Raw genomic sequence first — 21,046 nt, forward strand, 5'->3', positions numbered from 1 at the left:
TGCTCTCTGAGTGAAATCGCAAGTTGCCACAAGCAAAATATTTCAACCTAATTAACAACCTAAAAAGTCTACAATTTAATTAACAGAATCAAACAGTCTTTAAGTAAGCTAGCACTTAGCACAGCTCAACCAAACATTCAACATTCAACTAGATACAATTTTTGTTGATAAACTGTATCAAATTTGTTTGCCAAATGCCAAACCTTTAGGCCTTTCTCAACCACACATTGGCCTAAACTCTAGGCTTAGTAAATCAAATGCAGATTTAACTGCTTCAACACGCCTCCAGCTTTCAGCACTGATTCATTAATGATTCCCTTCCAGCTGTGCACAGGGTCAATGTGCGACTCTTAACAGCCTTTCAGTAAAGGGGAGACCCAAAGAGCGCAAAAAAGGAAGAAAGAAAATTGTGAGTTAGAGCAAAAACTGTCAACACTTTGAGCAGACCATAAAAAAAGGAGAAAGAAAACTAAGTAAAAACCTGGGCCGTCACCATCGCTGTCTCCACTTGTCTTGCAGTTTGTCTTCTTCTTCTTCTTCGGTTTTTATGAGTCAGCTGCACACCTGGCTGCATGCCACCATGCGAGATATAACCTGTCGATTATATGAGCCAGCACTGAGCCCTTAAGCAGCTTGGCACTCAGAGCAGCTTCATAGCAGCAGAGTAGATAAATATAGAATATAGTCTGTCACGCGGATGCGGCGATTAAACATTCTATGATGGAGCACTCTTAACGCTGTGGCACACCGCATGGCTGCCACGAAAGCTCTATCAAGCTGCCACACTCACACACACACATGAACTTCTTATTTGTGTTCGCGTGATTTATATTCCATTTGATTGCCGAGGTGTTGCTTGTGTTGCTTGTTTGGCATTCGATTGCAACTAGTAGTAAATGGCAAACACCGCTGTCGCACTTTGTTCTGATTTGATGCTGAATGATTCAATGCCAACGGCAGCAGCTGAAGGCTGGCAAAAGTGCTGCGACTACCTTTGAGAGTTTGCCAGTTGACCCTGTTCCTCATGCCCTCTGCTACATAGTATCGTATTTATTTAAAAGATCTCCATGCCACAGTCAGACAGACAGACCGACGGACAGACAGACAGTCGACTGTTGGCACAATTGTCGAATGCCTTTCACCTCACTGCATTTTCCAGCTACTAGACGACGTCATCTATTTCTCTCTCTCTCTCTCTCTCTCTCTCTCCATCCCGAGCTGCCAACAGTGCCTTAATTAAGTTTTACGCCCTCTGCTCTATGGCATTGTTTACTCGAGCATCCTTTTGCCAAAAATATAAAATAAATAAAACTGATGAAAAAATGGACAATGCGGAACTTTGAATACTCATTGAATGCCACCGTTGAATTCTAAAACAAAAGATATTTAGAGAGCAATAAAAAAAACCTAATTTTTTTTATATACTTTTGTTTATTTTTTCGCATTAAAATATATCATTTGGGACCCAATTCATATTTTATTATCTTTTTTTAATACGAAAAATTAATTGGTATAATTTGTAAAAAAATATGGTAAAATGAAATACCATTAAATACTTTATTCCATTTGATAGACAGAAGAAAAAAAATGTTTAGAGCTCAATAAAAAATACCTAAAATTTGATATGTCAAATTATAAAATAGATTGTAGTGTTGTTGTATTTGTTAAATTTGTTTAGTTAGATCTTCATTGGCTCATCAGCTATAAAAAGTTAGTTTTTTATGATATGTAAAATATTTCTATATAATATTTTACTGAGGTAGAAAATATCTTAAATCGATAATAATAATTCTATATTATATTTAAGGCCAAATATATTTGTAATGTAGGAATGCGCTAAAAATATACATTGGCTGATTAAATTTTAATTTATGCAATCTAACCTATTCAAGCATACGCATATGGCTTTAATCTGCCATATATCTTCAATTCACCTGCGAGAAAGAGCATTGGATAACTTACGAGTCTACTCAACATACAAAATGATTTAGTATGGGAATATGAATATATACTATGACCGAGATATGATATACTATCACCGAGAGAGACTATGACTCCAGAGAAAAGCTATTTTTAGAGAAGGTTTATTTTTAAAGAGGAATGCATGAATGTTGACCAGCACAGCAAAAAACATACTTAAGAAGAAAACATAGTTAAGAGCACTCAAAGAGAGAGAGAGAGAGAGAGAGAGAGAGAGAGAATGAAAGTAGTGCACTACAACGAGTGCACTCCAAATACGCCATTATACATCTGCTTTAAGTAGCATCTAATTGCCAGTGTTTATTTCTCGAGCATTTATTTAATGACGGCGCTGCCTTTAAAAGCCACAAGGCAATCAAACCAAAGCCGCAGCCAGACAATGAAGCGTTGAAAAAAAGCAAAAAAAAAATATTGCGGAAAAGGAAATTAAGTGACTGCAGCGCGGCCTGTTTGCGATGTCGCCCAGCTCCACCTCTTGGTCAGCCGCTGTGGCCACTGTGGCACGCCATTGTCACGTCACTAGCACCACGGCTGTGGCCATTGTCGGTTGTCCATTGTCCACTGTCCATTGTCCATTTTGTTTGCGTCCAGACAGCTGGCAGCAGCAGTAGAACAACAATGGAGTTGCAGCGAGAGCAATGGCAGCTTGTTTCGTGGTCGACAGATGCAAATTGAGGCAGGCAGCAGGCAAACAAGTTGAGCTAACCAATTTTAGAGAGTCTTAACTAGTTTACACTCAAGAGTTGCCCTAAGCGAGAATGCGAGAAAGAGAGAAAGAGAGAGAGAGAGAGAGAGAGAGGGTGAGAGTGAGCTTTAATATTTTCTTTTTTATGGGCACTGCTGAGGCCTGCTGCAGGGATTACCCACTATAAATCCCGGCGAAAAAGGTCCGTTGCAGTGCAGCTGCTGCACATCTGGGCTCGACCTCCGACAGGTGGTTGGGTGGGTGGCTGTGCCTACCTGTAGGCTCACATATAAGTGCGCTACCCGCCCTCGAGGCATATCAGTCAACGCAAACACTTCCGCGCAGCCACACATCATCAGAAGCATCGATACTCAGCCAATCGACCGTCGACATGGAGCCAATATCCAGCTTTGTGTTCAGCAACGAGGGCGACCAGCAAACCTTCCATCATCAGTGGTACGTGGAGGGGCAGCTGCATGAGTGCAGCACCTGCCGCAGCAGCATCGACGCGGACGAGCCGCCCAGCCAGCACTGGCTGCGCCGTGGCGAGCAGCAGCAGCCGCAGCTCACCAAGCAGCAGCAAGCCGTCCTGGACATCATTGAGGCGCGGCAGCTGGAAACGTTCTTCTTCTGCGATGAGAGTGCACAGCAGAAGCTGGACGAGTTTCTGGCCGAGACGTGCAGCACGTCGGTGCCCGAGCTGCTGCGCTGGATGTTCCACAATGGCACGCAGCGTCTGGAGTTCCAGGTGGCCTGCTATGTTCTGGTGCAGAATCAGGTGCACATCTGCCAGAGTGGCACGGTGGTGGTGCAGCATCACTATGATATCGAGGAATGCGTGAGCGTTGTCTACGAGCTGCTCACCCAGCGCATCCAGAACTATCTCTGCAGCAGCCACGATGTGAGCCTGGATGAGTGCAGCATCACGCGCATTCGCGTTCAGCTGAAGAGGAAGCGGGAGGAGAGCGAGACGCTGAGCGCGAACAGCCTGGCCACACTCCCACTGGCGCTGCAGCTCAGCCACAGCAGCAGCACCACCACTACCACCACCACCACCAGTGAATCGGAATTGGCCAGCCTGCGGGCAGTCTATGTGAAGCATCAGCGCGAATGCAACGGCTACTTTCCGCCCAACATGCGCGTCAATCTCTACGGCCTGCAGCAGTGCCTGACCACCAAGGAGCTGTACGTGGTGCCGTATCACATCAGCGAGACGCTGCAGCAGCGACCCAACAAGAACTTTCTCATACTCAACGATATCATGGGCCGATTCCAGCGACTGCACGAGCTGCACACACCCATCCAGCCGAGTCGCGGTCGCTCCCGTCCCTACAAATGTCGGCGGTGTCGGGCGCTGTTCAAGAAACGCAGCCGTCTGCACATCCATCAGCAATTGCGCTGCGGCCAGGATTTCAGCTTGGACAGCATTCATCCGGACATTGTGGAGGTCTACGAGCAGTGCCTGCCCGTCTCACGCAGCCCCTCCCAGTACACCTGCTACGGTGCCACCAAGCCCAAGACGGTCATCCGAAAGGGCCAATTCGTGCCCATCGAGTGCGACTGGCGACGCAAGAGCTCCGTCCAGGTGCAGCACGGTCCCTGTGTGGTCATTAGCAATGCTCAGCTCAGCAGCCCCTGTAAATATCTATAGACCTAAGACTTTGCTCAATAAATCAATACTAGGCACCCTATATATATGGTTAAATGGAATCGTAATTTAGTGATGATAATATTAAGTATATCATACTCCAACATACATCAGAATTAACTTTGTCAATTTAATCAGTCAATTAATCAATTGGCTAATTACTTCGACCATTAGTAAATTATATTTTATTATTCCAATCAGCCTTAGTATGTTTGTCAATTAATCAGCTAATTATTTCATTAATCAGTCAATATAATAATTTACTATAATATCGACATTACTTTTTATCAACTGTGCTTATAGATAACTACCGTTCTACCTTTAGCAATTATTTAGTAAATTATAATATATAATTATATTTGGATTCGTATATCATACTCTTTGTTTTCTCTTCAAACTGACTCTAGCTCTAGCTCTTACTTTATTTAGAATGATCAAGAATACACATACATATACTCATGAGCAGCGTCCGTTTGCTTATCTCTCAGTTCGTATGTGTGTCTGTATAGCTCTCTGTGCCTCTCTCTGCCTATATCACAATCTGTGTCTCTGTCTGCATGCCTAACAAGAGCAAGGTACGAGGAAGAGCGACAGAAGATCATTTAAGTTGTCTATATGTATGCAGCGGTATTCATTAGGCATTTATATTTGAGTAAAACGAAGCTAGAGTGCTTGCAGCAGCAGAGCGTGTTCTCATTGGTCACTTAAAGCTTGACTGTGACGATCTCTACCTGGTACGGGGCTCAACATTTGAGAGCGACTGAGTGGTTGGGTGAAAGTCGCCCTATATAAAGGGCAGCAGCTGCAGCATTTCTTCAGTCGCTCAGAACTGGTGGAGGTCGGGCATTCGAACATTGAAAGGAGGAAATATAGAAAATACTTAGAGTAAATTTGTAGAGGAAATACGTAGAGGAAATATTTGGAGGAAACACTTAAAAGAAATACCAGAGGAAATACTTGGAAGAAAAACTTAAAGAAAATACTTCAAGGAATTAGAAGGAAAACTTAGAAGAAAAACATGGAAAAAATACTTAATACTTTGTGAAAATACAATTTACAACAAAAATTGAAATTCTATAAAATACACATATATATGACAACTTCTTAAGTCTACCTCGAAGCATGTATGAGATATAATTTGATAACTAATTTTCGATAAGGTTTTTAATCGACTTCAACATTGCACATCAACAATTTTCCATTTCCAATGGGTTCAGGGTATACAAAACATAATTTGTTCATCTCTTTTTCTACTGGTTACTCTGCTAATTACGCTGAATCAACTGTCATGTTCATCATTGTGCAAGGATAACAACTCGATATGTATGAAGAAGCAGATAAGCGTAAGCGAGAGATATAATAGGACTTTGCAGCTTTTCATTTGGCTGCATGGGAACCAGGTCAAGGTCAACAGGAAGTTACTACGTGAATTTATAGCCCTGAGCGACAAACGTAACTAACATCAAACTCAAATGTCAATCAGCATCCGATTATTAGAGCGCAAAGCTGGCATAACCAACCAGATGGAGCTCAATCAAATAGGCTCAAAGAGGCTTAATTGCTTAGCCTAATAAAACAGAATTAAATTCGAGATCAAAGTGAAAATTCATACCCAGGTGTACATACTTCACATTGAAGGACTTGGAAAGCAAAATCTTCTCACCATAAATTAATATAATTTTTTTTATTAATTTTCTATATTTTATAAACTTAATGCCAATTATTGTTCTTGCTTCTAGGTTTACAGGGTATACATTAAAGTACACTGAACGTAATGTGAGCCAATAACACCGGCTCGATACTGAAATAGACCTGGCTAGCCGGCCTGGCCATTGTTTTAATAGCCATTCGAAGGGACGACAAGGACAACGAGTGCAAAATATGAGCGACCATCAATTCAAGCCCATAATGAGCAAAAGAAATAAAATAAACAGAAAAGAATAACAAACAAAAATAAACATTTCACCCAAAGTTGGACCTGTTCAAACAAGTGATAAATCGATTTTTATTTTGTATATAGATACCCTCAAAAACCCTGGGTTAATCAATTAGGAGTTATATAAACAAATGATATGCATGAAATTAAAAATATTCGGGTATGGGAAATTTATGTAAATTAAAGAAAATATTTTAAAAGTTAAGTTATATATAATTATTATGTATATTATTTTTAAAAAAATTAGCTCGAATGTAAAAATAAATTAAATTAAATACATGATTATCATTTGATTTTAAAGTTTATTTTATTTATTTATTTTTATCTTTTTATTTTTATTCTTATTTTCGAATATTATTGTTCTCTACTAAAGGATATTTCATAGTCTAGACTTTAGCTCTAATACAAAAAATAAATTCACTGAAGCACAGGATTTTTATTTATTATATCTATATAATTTATATATATGTTATTATCAATTTTTTATTTTTATTATTATATTTATATTAAATATATAATTATTTTCAACTATTATTATTCTCTACTAAAGGGTATTTCATAGTCTAGACTTTCTATTGATTTTTTTAGGGGTATTTTAAGGTTATAAATTGCAAGGCTGAATGACACGCCGTCCTATGCCAATGTTGCTGGCCAAAAGCTGTGTTAGTAAATCGTGTGGAATTCACGCCCCGTCACTTCTACACAGCATTCCGATTCCACCGCCCAACCGACCACCCGCCCCACCCTAAAGATGCCAGCAGGAGGAGCGGGAAAAATTCAGCGTAATAATACATAATTCAAATGTGACGCTGGACACATTAGTTCCGCCGTTTTGAGCACTCGCCGGGCGTCTGGTGATAAATGAAGGTTCAACAGGTTGATGGCCGCAGCTGGCGCAGCAGTTAAAGTAGATTTCATGCTGGACAATTTCTAAGCAGTTCGTAAAATCTTGCGTGCCAACAAAAATAAATGCATAGAGAGAGAGAGAGAGCAGGAGAGCGGGGGAAAACCATGAAATGTATTAAAAGCGCATTTCATTTGAAATGCTGCGACTGCCATCGATGATTGATGAATGTCGGCGTGCGTATGACGACAGAGAACTTGGCACATGGGCCATAAAACATTTTTAGCAGAAGCTCATCAAGTAGCCATACAATAAATAAAAGAACATTCGCAAACAATTCGTGATGGCACGACAGAGCTTCCCAAATGTGGGAGATCATAAAAATGCAACGCCCCAACGTCAAAGACCGAAACTCATTCAAATTCTGGCAACAGATATACATATACATATATACATATATATAAATCCATATATGTATATACACATGCATAAAGAGCAGACAAAAGACATAAAGTAAATGAAGCGCCGCACCTAATACAAAAGCAAAAAAAAAAAAAAAGAAAAAGCAAAGTAAGAGACAAGTATTTCTATTTCTATTCCATTTCCATTTGCCATTGCCGTAACTCAATGCTATTTAAAGCCAACTCGAAATCAAAATCAATTGTTGCAAGCACACATACATACAAAAGAGAGCGAGCAATGTCAGTGCTTGGTTTAATAGAAAGATAATCATATATGGGGTATATTGGAAGACACACAAGCACACACACACACTGACAAAGACGATGGCCAGGCAATGGAACCACAACAAATCTGCAACATTCAATTGCAACTTGTTCACTTCGGATTTGATATATATATATATATATATATATATATATACATATTTATATTAAAGAGATAAATATGTTGACATGTCAAAAGCATTGCTTAATGCTTGCCAACGTGTGGAACTCAACTCCTTGCACAACCCGATTGCCACGACAACGAGTGAAATAACAAAAACTGTGTCACCGAGACCGAGTCCAATCAGCAACAACATTTAATTGGCTTATAATGCACCATGGCACACAAATGTCTAACGTGCTAGGAAAATATGCTATACGGGGTCGTATACGTAATACGCAACGGAACAGCAATGGAGTGCGTAAGCAGTTGTTGTTTGGCGTTTTTCTATTAATATGCAGAAGAGCATGTAAACAAATCTGTTAGATTTATAGGATAAGATATATGAAAGATATGCATAGGCAAATTTCAAAAACACAAGATAAATAGTTCTCGAGTCGAGCGTGGGTTAATAAGAGATAGACAGTAGAATCCGGTTATAAGAAACCATATAGCGGTATAAGTGTGCCCATATAAGTTTCTCAGGGGACCAGAATTTTCATCGCAATAATCATAGGGACGCTAGAAGCGGAGTCTTTGTAACCGCATTCTACTGTATGACATACGCGGTTAAGCTTTCCAGTAGTGAGCCAGGTTTCCATACAAGCAATTTTGTTTATATTATTTATAACCTATTCAATACTTTAAGCAATATACATCCCACAGTGAAAATCTCTCTAGTTCTAATAGTAATGAATTTAGAACCTTACTATTATTTTATGAAACAAAGTCTCAATAGAAATACAAAGCAAACGGCTTATGATAAAGAAACAAAAAATGCAAAATATAATCTACCTACAATATATTTCCACATATCCAACTGCCTCTATCCTTTCGATATTATATGTATTATAATATTTTATATTAATATAAAATTATATAATTATATTTTATATTATTATATAATTATAATACACATAAACATTGCAAAATATCGATTATATCTATGTGCTAGTTATTACATGTGGCAGGGCAAAGGTCACTGCCTGTTAATCCAGCATGAAATGGTCCCAGACACAACTACCTAATGACACATGTTTAATCAAGAGGAATTTATTTGTATCAAATCAAGCAAAAGACAATCGTCTAACCAGCTGTGCAAGCACAACCGGGCGCATAAATATCCATTGGCCACACACACACACAAACACACACATAGAGAGACATTGGAATTGGAAATTTGCAATTTAAATGGTTTAATGTCGCGCCAAAATAAATCAATACAGTGCCCAGGGCTCAGACATTAAGCTGTTGGTCGGCAAACAATAGCCTAAATAAATTGTTTAAGTGCTATCTAAATAGGTTCATAAACATGAATGATAGCTCGGATGAGGCGAGAGCAATACTACTGTCCCAGCTGTGCAAATGATAAAGCGCATATTTTCCATTTCTCTGTATATCAAGGTGGCAAAGTATCTGACAAATAGCATTGCGCTTGGGTATACCTCAGCGGCTGCATGTGAGAGCACAATCGAAAAACACGTAAGAATATTTGAGTCGGGCGTGCACGAATTCATAATACTCGTTCGTTGTAAAAGCTCACAGTTAAATTTGCTCGGAAATTCATTTACAATTCATTTCAACTACGATCTACTTGCAAGACTTTACGATACAAATGAGTATAAACTCCACATTTCAATTCCTTAACTACCTGAAAATCAATACTCTTTTTTCGTGAGCTACGTGAACAAGTATAAAGACAAGATACAAGAAAAGCTTTGCATTCGAATGTATTCTTACAGCATAATACACGTTCAGGGTCACTCATATGAAGGATTTTTATTCCTAATACCAGAGCAGGGGCTTACATTACAATTTCTTGCTATAAATCGTAAACATTTCAGAAGTACACTTCGGTCGTAAGCTGTGAAGGAAACAAATAGATTTATTCTTTGACGGAACAACAGCTGAATGATGATTTCCTATAGAATTAGAAAAGTATAAGCTGCAAAAGAACAGAAAGGAATGCCTCTCGACGCTCAGACGGACGGACAGACAGACAACGCTATAACGACGCAGCCCTCATTAAGAATATATACACTTTATGGAATCTGTCACGCCTCCAGCTGCCTGTTCCACGCATTATACCCTGATTTACCATTATCAATGGTTTTACCTTGACTAACGGCATTAAGAGCATTCCATAATTCCATAAGTGGCACAATGAAGTATCTCCTATAAACTTTTAATATGAGGCCAAGTCTACATTGTTCGATATACCTAACATTTCTATGGATTCCTGTTTATTATGCAAAGGAAACACTTCAATCTGCCCAAAGTCGGTTTATAAACGAGCTCAGCCAGTATACGAAGGAATTGGAAATCAAAATTAATACAATCGAGGGGTAAATGAAGTGCGGCAATAAAAATGATGGGATAATAACTGATTTCCTGATTTCTGAGCTGACAGCTTTCTGGCTGAAGTGCGTGCCAAGAGACAACAGTGGAGCCCAGACCCCGAGGCGTATGTAGCAAATCCGTTAAACAGTTATGCGCTTACACGACGCCTGCATGAGGATTGGAGTTATTTTGAGGCTTACATTAGCGAATCTGTGGGCCCAGCTCGAGTTGCGAACGTAAATAAGCTGATTGAGATGGAGTCACCCAAGGTCGAGGAGTTGGATAAGGCAATGGAAGCACTTCTATACCTACAGAGCCACTATGATTTGGATGCGAAGCAGCTGTCTGAAGGAATAATCGATCGCAACAAGTATAGGTGAGTGAGAGGCTCTTGGGCTGAATATAATCTATAATAGACACACTTTCTAGTTTTCAACTAAGCACTCTCGATTGCTTTGCACTGGCTGAGTTCTGTCAGCAGAGATCCCTTCAACAATTCGCCTTGGCCTGGCAGAAGGCAGCCCTGGAGCAGTTTAACTATGCTCAACATGCCGAGCTGTATGGTGAAGTATATCAACTGAGTATCACTGATTTATATAGAATGTATGTCACCATGTTATCTAACAGTGGTGAGTGGAAAAGTGGGGCATATAGAATTATTTTATGATAAATATCTTATAGGCAATATCGAGGAGGCTTTGGATGTGCTTAACTACGTCGCCGATTCACACATTTCACTGTGGCTGCAGCGACGAGCTCTGCAGAAGTTTGGTCAGCAACTGAAAGCAAACAATCAGGTGAGTTGGGATAATAATTCAGATAGTATTTATTGTGTCTTACTTGACTTTATTATGGCAGCACAAGCTCGAATATGTGACGACAGCACAGCGCGGCTGTCGAGGTCAGTTTCCAGCTGTGAGAAAATTGTTCTGCTACTACAGTAATTCCACTGAACCCTTTCTTATGCTGGCACGCTTCAGAGTGGAGTTACTTAGCATGAAACCCTATGTGGCCCTTTATCATAATGTCATATACGACAAAGAAATTGAAGAACTGCTGAACATAAGGCAAGACAGCATAAAATATGATCGAACTGAGCAATATGCTAGCAAAACAATAAACTTAGAGCTGAATCATGCACTCCATAATCGCCTTAGGGCTATGACGGGAATGAATCTGGACTTTGGCAAAGATTTCGTGCTGCAGTACGACGGCTTGGCTGTAAAAGCTGAAAAGCAACAGGTAAATTATATGACATATAAAATATATATCATTTCCAATCAAATCTAAAACTTTTAGTCTCGATCGGGCAGTCTAAAAGCCTCCATTACGCTTTTCGTAAGTGCTCTAAATACCTCTTTATAAATTTTATAAAAACTAGGCTAAATTCTCCTCTATAGTTAAACGATTTACCGCAAGGTGGCGCTACTATATTTCCTGATCATCAACTTTATATAAAACCAGAAAAGGGCGCCGCGCTGATTTCACATGGTTTAGAGGCGCAGCGACGCCTGAACTATTTCTCATGTCCCGTCCTAGTGGGCTGCAAGTGGAGTAGGCTTTAATAAACATATATATTTCATATAATAATTGAATTAATGGAATTCTTACACTTGCAGCTCTCACTCAGCGCATATAGATATGATTCTATGGACTCAACTACTCGTGCCCCTAAAACAGTTAAACGATGATTAAGGGTCTCAATATCCATGCCGTCGTCATCTGCAAAAACCTTTTCACAACACTCAAGAATTAGAAATGCATATTTAATTGGTTTTCTCTGCTGCAGGTGTATTTAATGTACCATGATTAATTTAGTTTAAGCCAAAACTTAGCTTGACTCGACTTTCTCAGTTTACAAACGTCCGACAATGAAGTTAAACGTATCAATTTTCAGTCTCCTCGTCTTTCTGTTTGGCCCCTGCGTCAACTGTGACATAGATTACCATACAGAGTACTACAGCAGCTCAATTGTGGGTCTAGTGAAACTCTTAGATATTGAGAACCAGTTCGTGCTTCGTATGAAAGAGTATGCCGAGGCACTGGAAGAAAAGCTGGCAACGCTGAAGATGTGCGTGAAAACTAACCTAACTAATAATCGAAACTAAAATATTTAATATATTATATATACGTAAATATTTTAAAATATTTGCGAAATTATATTGCCAGTTACCTGAAGACACTGGAACGCAAACGACCTCAATCCGAAAAAGAACAAAAACAGTACCTCGCCAATCCTCTACATGAGTTTTCACTCATTCGACGGTTGCGCCAGGACTGGCCCACACTTCAGAAGTACACAAAGCAGGAGGTGGGCGCAGGTAACCCAAAATCATAATCCGATATGAGTCGAGTCATATAAGCTTTCATTACAATGCCTATGCAGAGCAACTGCAAGCCATGACAGAGCTCTTGGTCAAGGCGCCCAATGAGGACGACATGCTAGAAATGCTGAAGGGCATTGATCGTATCGAATACATCTATGACCTCAATCCGATTGACATGTCACTAGGTAGACTGCAAGACAGGGAATTCGGGTAAGTTATTCGCTAGCTGCAGGCCAAGCTTACTATACAAACTCAAATGTGCCGCAGTCAAACGCTTTCCATACGAGACTGTCTGGCTCTGGCCCAACACAAATATGAGAAGAAGGATTATGGAGGAGCGTTTGCCTGGTACAGCATAGCTCTGAAGCGGGAGCGAGAGCCAAAGGCCTTTACCTATGACAAAGTACTGGGCACTGCACTAAACGGCGTGCGTGAACAATTTGCCAAGATGCGTTTTCTCAAAGGTAGGCAAAGTAAATTTTAGATCGAGATTCATATACAAACAACTATCACCTAGTCATGGCCAAGCAGGAGCCTTTGCTGAGTGACAAACAAGTGCGGGACGAGGTCGAAAAGGCTCTCAACAAATCGAGCCCGGCCTTCGTGGACCACTTTGTGAACGAGCTGCTGGAGCAGGAGGATGGTGGCGTATTGTGGCATGATAAGAAGTTGCAAGAGCCGTACTATTTGGGTTGCCGCGGAGGCTATCCCAAGCGCACGAATCTCCATTGTCGCTACAACACGACGACAACACCTTTCCTCAGGCTGGCCCCCTTTAAAATGGAGGAAGTCAGTCTTGATCCGTATATTGTCCTATACCACAATGTGATTTCCGACAGAGAGATCGAGGATATGAAGCAGCATGCAACTAACTTTGCTAACGGTCTTTCGATTAGTCCGGATTTGAATGTAACTGATAAGCCGCAAATTGTGGCACGAATGCAGTGGGTAAGAAAAATGACTCCATTCACGGATCGCATAAATCTACGCATCACAGATATTACTGGCTTCGAAGTAGATGAATTTAAAGCAGTGCAGATCGGCAACTACGGCATCGGCGGCCACTTTATGCCCCACTTCGATTACACGACGCCGGACCGTTTACGCATCGAAGACATTTACGGGCTAGGCGATCGTACGGCTACCATAGTATTCTATGTCTGTATTCAATATGCAATTTCTTCAAGTTTAGTTAAGTCTAATTGAGCAGATTTAATATATTTACCTTTTGTAGGCGAGCGAAGTACAGGGTGGTGCAACCGTCTTTCCCAACATTCAAGTTACAGTCCAACCGCAGAAGGGCAGCGCCTTGCATTGGTATAATCTATTCGATGACGACTCTCCGAATCCGCTTTCACTGCATACTGCATGTCCTGTCATATCCGGTTCTAGATGGAGTAAGCTTTGCTTACATTTACAAATTGCCTTTAATAATATTTTATATCTTTTTATTTCAGCGCTGACCAAATTTATACATTCGGACTCTCAGCTCTTTAGGAAGCCCTGTCTGGCCAGGAATGCTTAGCTAACGAAATATTAAAAAAAAAATACTATTGAATAAGAATAAATTACAGATATATATTAATCACGAACATTGCTACTTTAGACATTACCTTTGTATCCGAAATAATATATTAACTGTCTATTGAGAGTGTCTCAACCACTGGTTTATATGCATATCAGGCTGAGACTCTCCTCAGCTCTCTAGAAACTCTGGCATTCTACAGTCTACATATACATATATTCTTAAGCCCGATGATGGGTCCTGTAACCACGTTCCTCGTCAAGTGTTTTGCATAAATGGAATTCTTACATTTGCAACTCTCACTCAGAGCATATAGATATGATTCATGCTCATGCCTCAACAAGAATTTAACGATGCTTAAGGGTCTCAATATCCATGCCGTCGTCATCTGCAAAAACATTTCCACAAGTCTCTAGAATTAGAAATGCATATTTAATTGGTTTTCGCAGTTGCAGGTGTATTTAATGTACCATGATTAATTTAGTTTAAGCCAAAACTTAGCTTGACTCGACTTTCTCAGTTTACAAACGTCCGACAATGAAGTTAAACGTATCAATTTTCAGTCTCCTCGTCTTTCTGTTTGGCCCCTGCGTCAACTGTGACATAGATTACCATACAGAGTACTACAGCAGCTCAATTGTGGGTCTAGTGAAACTCTTAGATATTGAGAACCAGTTCGTGCTTCGTATGAAAGAGTATGCCGAGGCACTGGAAGAAAAGCTGGCAACGCTGAAGATGTGCGTGAAAACTAACCTAACTAATAATCGAAACTAAAATATTTAATATATAAATATTTTAAAATATTTGCGAAATTATCTCGCCAGTTACCTGAAGACACTAGAACGCAAACGACCTCAATCCGAAAAAGAACAAAAACAGTACCTCGCCAATCCTCTGCATGAGTTTTCACTCATTCGACGGTTACGCCAGGACTGGCCCACACTTCAGAAGTACACAAAGCAGGAGGTGGGCGCAGGTAACCCAAAATCATAATCCGATATGAGTCGAGTCATATAAGCTTTCATTACAATGCCTATGCAGAGCAACTGCAAGCCATGACAGAGCTCTTGGTCAAGGCGCCCAATGAGGACGACATGCTAGAAATGCTGAAGGGCATTGATCGTATCGAGTACGTCTATGACCTCAATCCGATTGACATGTCACTAGGTAGACTGCAAGACAGGGAATTCGGGTAAGTTATTCGCTAGCTGCAGGCCAAGCTTACTATACAAACTCAAATGTGCCGCAGTCAAACGCTTTCCATACGAGACTGTCTGGCTCTGGCCCAACACAAATATGAGAAGAAGGATTATGGAGGAGCTTTTGCCTGGTACAGCATAGCTCTGAAGCGGGAGCGAGAGCCAAAGGCCTTTACCTATGACAAAGTACTGGGCACTGCACTAAACGGCGTACGTGAACAATTTGCCAAGATGCGTTTTCTCAAAGGTAGGCAAAGTAAATTTTAGATCGAGATTCATATACAAACAACTATCACCTAGTCATGGCCAAGCAGGAGCCTTTGCTGAGTGACAAACAAGTGCGGGACGAGGTCGAAAAGGCTCTCAACAAATCGAGCCCGGCCTTCGTGGACCACTTTGTGAACGAGCTGCTGGAGCAGGAGGATGGTGGCGTATTGTGGCATGATAAGAAGTTGCAAGAGCCGTACTATTTGGGTTGCCGCGGAGGCTATCCCAAGCGCACGAATCTCCATTGTCGCTACAACACGACGACAACACCTTTCCTCAGGCTGGCCCCCTTTAAAATGGAGGAAGTCAGTCTTGATCCGTATATTGTCCTATACCACAATGTGATTTCCGACAGCGAGATCGAGGATATTAAGCAGCATGCAACTAACTTTACTAACGGACTTTCGAGAAACCCATTATTGAATGTAACTGATAAGCCACAAATTGTGGCACGAATGCAGTGGGTAGAAAAAATGACTCCATTCACGGATCGCATAAATCTACGCATCACAGATATTACTGGCTTCGGAGTCGATGAATGTAAAACAGTGCAGATCGCCAACTACGGCATCGGCGGCCACTTTATACCCCACTTCGACTACACGACGGAGGGCCGTGTGAGCATCAATGACACTTTCGGGATAGGCGATCGTACGGCTACCATAGTCTTCTATGTCTGTATTCAATATCAAACTTCTTTAAATTAGGTCGAATTGGGGACTTAAATATATTTACCCTTGTAGGCGAGCGACATGCAGGGTGGTGCAACCGTCTTTCCCAACATTCAAGTTACAGTCCAACCGCAGAAGGGCAGCGCCTTGCACTGGTATAATCTATTCGATGACGACTCTCCGAATCCACTTACACTGCATTCTGTATGTCCCGTCATATCCGGTTCAAGATGGAGTAAGCTTCGCTCTTACATTTAGGAATGGCTTTTAATAATGTTTTGTCTTGTATTTTAGCTCTAACCAAATTTATACATTCGGATGCTCAGCTCTTTAGGAAGCCCTGTCTGGCCAGGGTAGCTCAGCTAAGGAAATAAACGAAACAATAAAAAAAAATACTTTTTAATAAAAATATAATTGCAAACATATATATTCCCAATATTGTATTAGATATGTTCTACATCAAGCTTTACCTCTCTGAAGCAATAGAGTAACTGCTGACCAAAGGCTGATGGTGTACAACGAGCATGATAATAAATCGCCTAAGTACGTATGTACCTCGGCAAGTCTGTTGAGTCCATCTTGGACATTCTCTTCACATTCGGTTTGCTCAATGCAGGAATGAGTCAGTTGCTCGAGATCGAACATAGGTCGATAACACAATTTAGCTTGAACTCAGTCCGAGAGCTATGTATATAAAGGCGATTCTAGGGCATAGCTCACTCAGTCTCATTTCTGGTCTCGTGTTAGTCGGATCATTGTATTACTTTCATTATTTTAATTGCTGATATAATTAAGATAATAAAAGAAATGTTAATTTTATATTAATAGAATTAATAAACTATATAAATATTAATTTATGTTAATATAAATGTTAAAAATAAAAATGTTATGCTAAATGCTATGTTAATGCAAAATGTTAAAATTGTATGTTTATAATTTAGTGTTTTGTACATAAAATAATATTATATGGGCTTTAAATATTAATGCTAAATGGTTATGTTAAATATAAATAATGAAATTTTAGATATTAAGCATACATGTGAATTACATCCTAATTACATTATGTATTATGTTATTGTAAAAAAAAACACAAAAACAAAAAAACAAAAATTCATATTAAGTGCTAAATGCTAAATTAAATTATATTTATTTCTATATGAAATTTTCAAAGAGAAAAAAAAACTATTAATACTATCTAATCAAACATATCCCCATTAAAAGAAGGAAAGACAACATAGACTAATATGGCATTATTATAGAAATTGATTGACCACTTCTGTTACCTAGGGTATTACGTAGTCGAAGAGATAACACTTCCTACTAAAATATGTTGAAATCTTTCAAGGTTTCTGGTCACGCTAAGACTAATGCATGAAACATAGTAGTCTATTTAGTAATAGACCATGGAAACAAAATACTGATAGTTGAAATATGTCATGAGTAAACGCTCGTTCAAAGACATAGAATACAATTGGAATAGTTTCTAGGGCTGAAAATGACGTGGTTTTTCATATGTTTTCTAGTATTACAGTCAGTTTTTTGCAATGCAGAAATGCAGAAAGAAAACGAAATATTTCGGTACAGCGGATCTGATGGGAGCATGGTTAAGTTGTTGAAGCTGGAAAATAAACTAAAAAAAAACTTGGAAGTCATTGGCAAGGACTTGCAGGATAAGCTAAATATGATAAAGCTGTAAGTGCAAGCGCAACTGCAAAAGTCACTTTCGGAAATAGTTACAAAATCCACTTACTCCCAGCTACCAGACGATGTTAGAGCATATTCCGTTGACTGGCCTCAAAAAGCAAGAGGAGTATGTTGCAAATCCTCTTAACGCATTTGCATTGCTGAGAAGGCTACAACAGGACTGGCCCAAATGGCTGGCATACCTTGGCCATCAGACCAAAATGGAAAAGATGCAAAAGCATCTGAAGCTGGTGCCAAGCGAGAAGGACTTGCAGACAGCTGTTGAGGGCTTATTGCGCATTGAGAGTGTCTACAATCTGGAGACATCTCACATGGCCAAGGGCTTGCTGCTCGACACGCAATACAAGTGGGTGATGGCTGGATGACATGGAGCAGTCAATTTTAAGAATAGAAATGAAAGGTGTTTTTTTCTTTTTCGATTTCCATTCAGCTCGTATCTTACAACACCCGATTGCATTGCCCTGGCGGAAAGACTCTTCAATGATACAGAATATGCCAGATCCTCGCATTGGTATCGCACAGCGATGCGACTATACAGACAGCCGTATGACACTCTATTCAGTCGCGTGCTAGGCTTGAAGCGCAAAAAGCTGAACAGATTGTATGCTCAGGCGATTGTCAACGAGCGTAAGCAGAGACTTGAGTAATCATTGTATATACTAAGTATAATTGCTCTCTAACAGCGGATAACACAAAGACACCGCCAGCGGACGGCATCGATCCCAGCTGGCAAGAACTGGCTGAAAAAATGACGAAGAATGCCATTCGTGAGAGCAGCAGCGATAAAATCACTCACATGGTCGATAAGTATCTGGCGGTAGATGAGAAAATCTACATTAATCTGCGAGCCAAGTATAAGCCACGACCCAAGGCCATGGAGAGAGCGTGTCGCGGTCTCTGGCCGGAGCGGAAGACGGATCATTTAAGCTGTCGCTACGTCTACGAGAACTCAGCTTACTTGAAGCTGGCGCCAATGAAGCTGGAGCAGTTGAGTCTGGAGCCTGTGGTGCAGCTCTATCACGACGTGCTGTACGATAGTGAAATTAAAGCCATTAAGAATATGTCAGTTCCAGAAGCCAAAGCCAAGAGGGTGGAGCTTAACATAAATCAGAGAGTTGCTGATATGACAGGCTACGGCATGATGGAGCATAATAAGCTGCACGTGCTCAACTTTGCCCTGGGCCAAGGCGCCGACACGAAGAGCTGCAAAGCGCGCGCCGATCGCATAGCCACAATTGTCTTCTATGTAAGCAGAGAGATAGCAGGATTACTATACAATTATAATAAAAAATCTAATATATTCTATTATTTAACCATCCAGGCGAATGACGTTGCTATCGGTGGCGCAACTATTTTTCCAAAGCTGCGACTTCTGGTCCAGCCGAGGCGTGGCACCGCCCTGCTGTGGTACAATTTGAATGCAGACGGTGCAGCAGATCCCTTGGCAAAGCACGCTGTGTGCCCCGTGGTCCTGGGCTCCAGATGGGGTTGGTCTAATGCAACTACAAGTCTATATATATGTAGCTAGATTAACCATGCTTAATATTCAATTACAGCCATTACGAAGTGCATGGAGCAGGAACAGCGGCGGCCGTCCAAGAAGCTCTGCCTGGCCTGAATAAATATATAGATGCCTCTGAAAGATAAGAGTAACGCTAATAAACAGCTCAATGCTTACAAAAGTGGAACAATGCTCACCCTCTCTCTCTCTCTCTGTCTCGTTCTGTCCTCTCCGTTTTTTCGCTGTCATGTTTGCCATAAAAATTGCAAGCGTCACTAGATTCGGAACAAGGCAAGGGTCGCGGTATGTGCGGGGATGCTGTGGAGGGGCCAAGTCGCGTCGCGTCGGCTGCTATCTGCTGCTCTATCGTAAGCTTATGTGCTTGCCCCAAATACCATTTAGCGGAAGTGCACACTTCAGTAATGGAACGGGCGACGCAAAGTGCCAGAGAGGACGAGCACAATGAAAGGCGGTGCATTGACAATGGCGCTCACGCGAGATGCTTCAAGAGAGAAACAACATTCATTTTTCACCCGCCAACAAACAGAGGACACAAACACACACACACACACACACACACATACATATTCGGGCGCGTAAAGGATGCGCTCAACTGATTTTATATGCGTTGGGGGCAACTGTTGACTGGCCATGAAACTTTTCATGAATATTTTAAGCAATTGCATAATTTACAATTGCAGCAGCGAGTAGCAGGCGCAACAGCGGCAACTCCTCGAGTCTCGAGTCGGCGAAACTAATTGCCAAGATTACGGCAAGCTGAATGCAATGGTCTAGGGGGCGTGGCTGGAAACTCAAATAGCAGCACTAATTGGAAAATTTTCAACTGCATTTGCCGCCCCGCGTTGCAGCTCTTAAATAGTGCTAATACTTGGTTAAGTTGTTGGCCCGCCGCCGAAAACTTACAATGGGTCGGACGGACGGACAGTGAGACGGGCAGAGAGACAGGCAAGCAGACAGTCAAGCTGTCGGCTGTGAGTGTTGCGGCAAATAAAATCAGCATGAATGCAATTGTGCAGCTCACTCGCCAGAGAACCCGAGGCAGCAAAAAAGCAAAAGCGAGACAAGAGAACAGACAGACCCAACAGGACAACGGAAATTAGACACGAAGCCAATGCCAGTTGGCGCGGTTTGAAGGGGTGGCGAGGCAAACGTGGGGGATCCACGGCAACTGCAACAATGAAAGCGAACTGCGGCCTGACAGCTCAATGTAGTTGTGGGAAGTATTATTCTAGTGGTAAATACATATATAGAATAGAGATATCAAATGACAGTTGGGGAGTATGCATATGGGAGATCATATAAAGTTACTTAGATTAACTCACTGAAGCGAGCTAGGCCGCATTGATAGGAGAGCAGTTCTTATAGTGAAATAGAAAATTTCAAATATAATTATTATAATTTTTATGAAGTTAATATTAAAGGGACTTCCCTGCTTACAATGCTGTCTTCCTAATTAAACGAAAAAGTCTTATACTACATACAAACATACTTATATCTAGAGGAAATAAAAGCT

The 21,046-nt window shown here is 40.8% G+C and overlaps 5 protein-coding genes and 1 long non-coding RNA gene across 6 annotated transcripts; 5 read left to right on the forward strand and 1 right to left on the reverse strand.

Moving 5' to 3' along the window:
* Positions 1-2,435: 2,435 nt before the first annotated feature.
* On the forward strand, positions 2,436-4,356 carry LOC6582939 (protein terminus). The gene is made up of 2 exons (XM_002008585.3): positions 2,436-2,522; positions 2,979-4,356. The coding sequence occupies exons 1-2, from the start codon at positions 2,436-2,438 to the stop codon at positions 4,314-4,316; spliced, it is 1,425 nt and encodes a 474-aa protein (XP_002008621.2). The 3' UTR covers positions 4,317-4,356.
* A 5,812-nt stretch (positions 4,357-10,168) lies between these two features.
* LOC6582940 (prolyl 4-hydroxylase subunit alpha-2) lies at positions 10,169-12,117 on the forward strand. Its single transcript, XM_002008586.4, has 8 exons — positions 10,169-10,323; positions 10,389-10,694; positions 10,748-10,947; positions 11,000-11,115; positions 11,177-11,560; positions 11,618-11,656; positions 11,719-11,872; positions 11,938-12,117. Exons 1-8 carry the CDS (start codon positions 10,169-10,171, stop codon positions 11,955-11,957), a joined length of 1,374 nt encoding a protein of 457 aa, XP_002008622.2. The 3' UTR covers positions 11,958-12,117.
* Positions 10,907-12,005, reverse strand: LOC122757542. Its single transcript, XR_006357606.1, has 3 exons — positions 11,930-12,005; positions 11,159-11,861; positions 10,907-11,097 (listed from the first exon to the last, which is right to left on the reverse strand). It is a non-coding gene; the product is annotated as an uncharacterized LOC122757542 (long non-coding RNA).
* Positions 12,118-12,161: 44 nt separating the features above from the next.
* Positions 12,162-14,305, forward strand: LOC6582941 (prolyl 4-hydroxylase subunit alpha-1). Its single transcript, XM_002008587.4, has 7 exons — positions 12,162-12,389; positions 12,488-12,639; positions 12,705-12,855; positions 12,913-13,109; positions 13,163-13,803; positions 13,880-14,042; positions 14,103-14,305. The coding sequence occupies exons 1-7, from the start codon at positions 12,190-12,192 to the stop codon at positions 14,168-14,170; spliced, it is 1,572 nt and encodes a 523-aa protein (XP_002008623.2). The 5' UTR covers positions 12,162-12,189; the 3' UTR covers positions 14,171-14,305.
* A 370-nt stretch (positions 14,306-14,675) lies between these two features.
* On the forward strand, positions 14,676-16,732 carry LOC6582942 (prolyl 4-hydroxylase subunit alpha-1). The gene is made up of 7 exons (XM_002008588.4): positions 14,676-14,907; positions 14,995-15,146; positions 15,212-15,362; positions 15,420-15,616; positions 15,670-16,310; positions 16,380-16,542; positions 16,602-16,732. The coding sequence occupies exons 1-7, from the start codon at positions 14,708-14,710 to the stop codon at positions 16,679-16,681; spliced, it is 1,584 nt and encodes a 527-aa protein (XP_002008624.1). The 5' UTR covers positions 14,676-14,707; the 3' UTR covers positions 16,682-16,732.
* Positions 16,733-17,707: 975 nt separating this feature from the next.
* Positions 17,708-19,699, forward strand: LOC6582943 (prolyl 4-hydroxylase subunit alpha-1). Its single transcript, XM_002008589.4, has 6 exons — positions 17,708-17,999; positions 18,064-18,357; positions 18,442-18,638; positions 18,695-19,257; positions 19,333-19,498; positions 19,568-19,699. The coding sequence occupies exons 1-6, from the start codon at positions 17,803-17,805 to the stop codon at positions 19,627-19,629; spliced, it is 1,479 nt and encodes a 492-aa protein (XP_002008625.2). The 5' UTR covers positions 17,708-17,802; the 3' UTR covers positions 19,630-19,699.
* Positions 19,700-21,046: the final 1,347 nt, after the last annotated feature.

This window comes from Drosophila mojavensis, unplaced genomic scaffold (assembly GCF_018153725.1).
Source record: "Drosophila mojavensis isolate 15081-1352.22 unplaced genomic scaffold, ASM1815372v1 contig_74, whole genome shotgun sequence".
Taxonomy (NCBI): Eukaryota; Metazoa; Arthropoda; class Insecta; order Diptera; family Drosophilidae; genus Drosophila; species Drosophila mojavensis.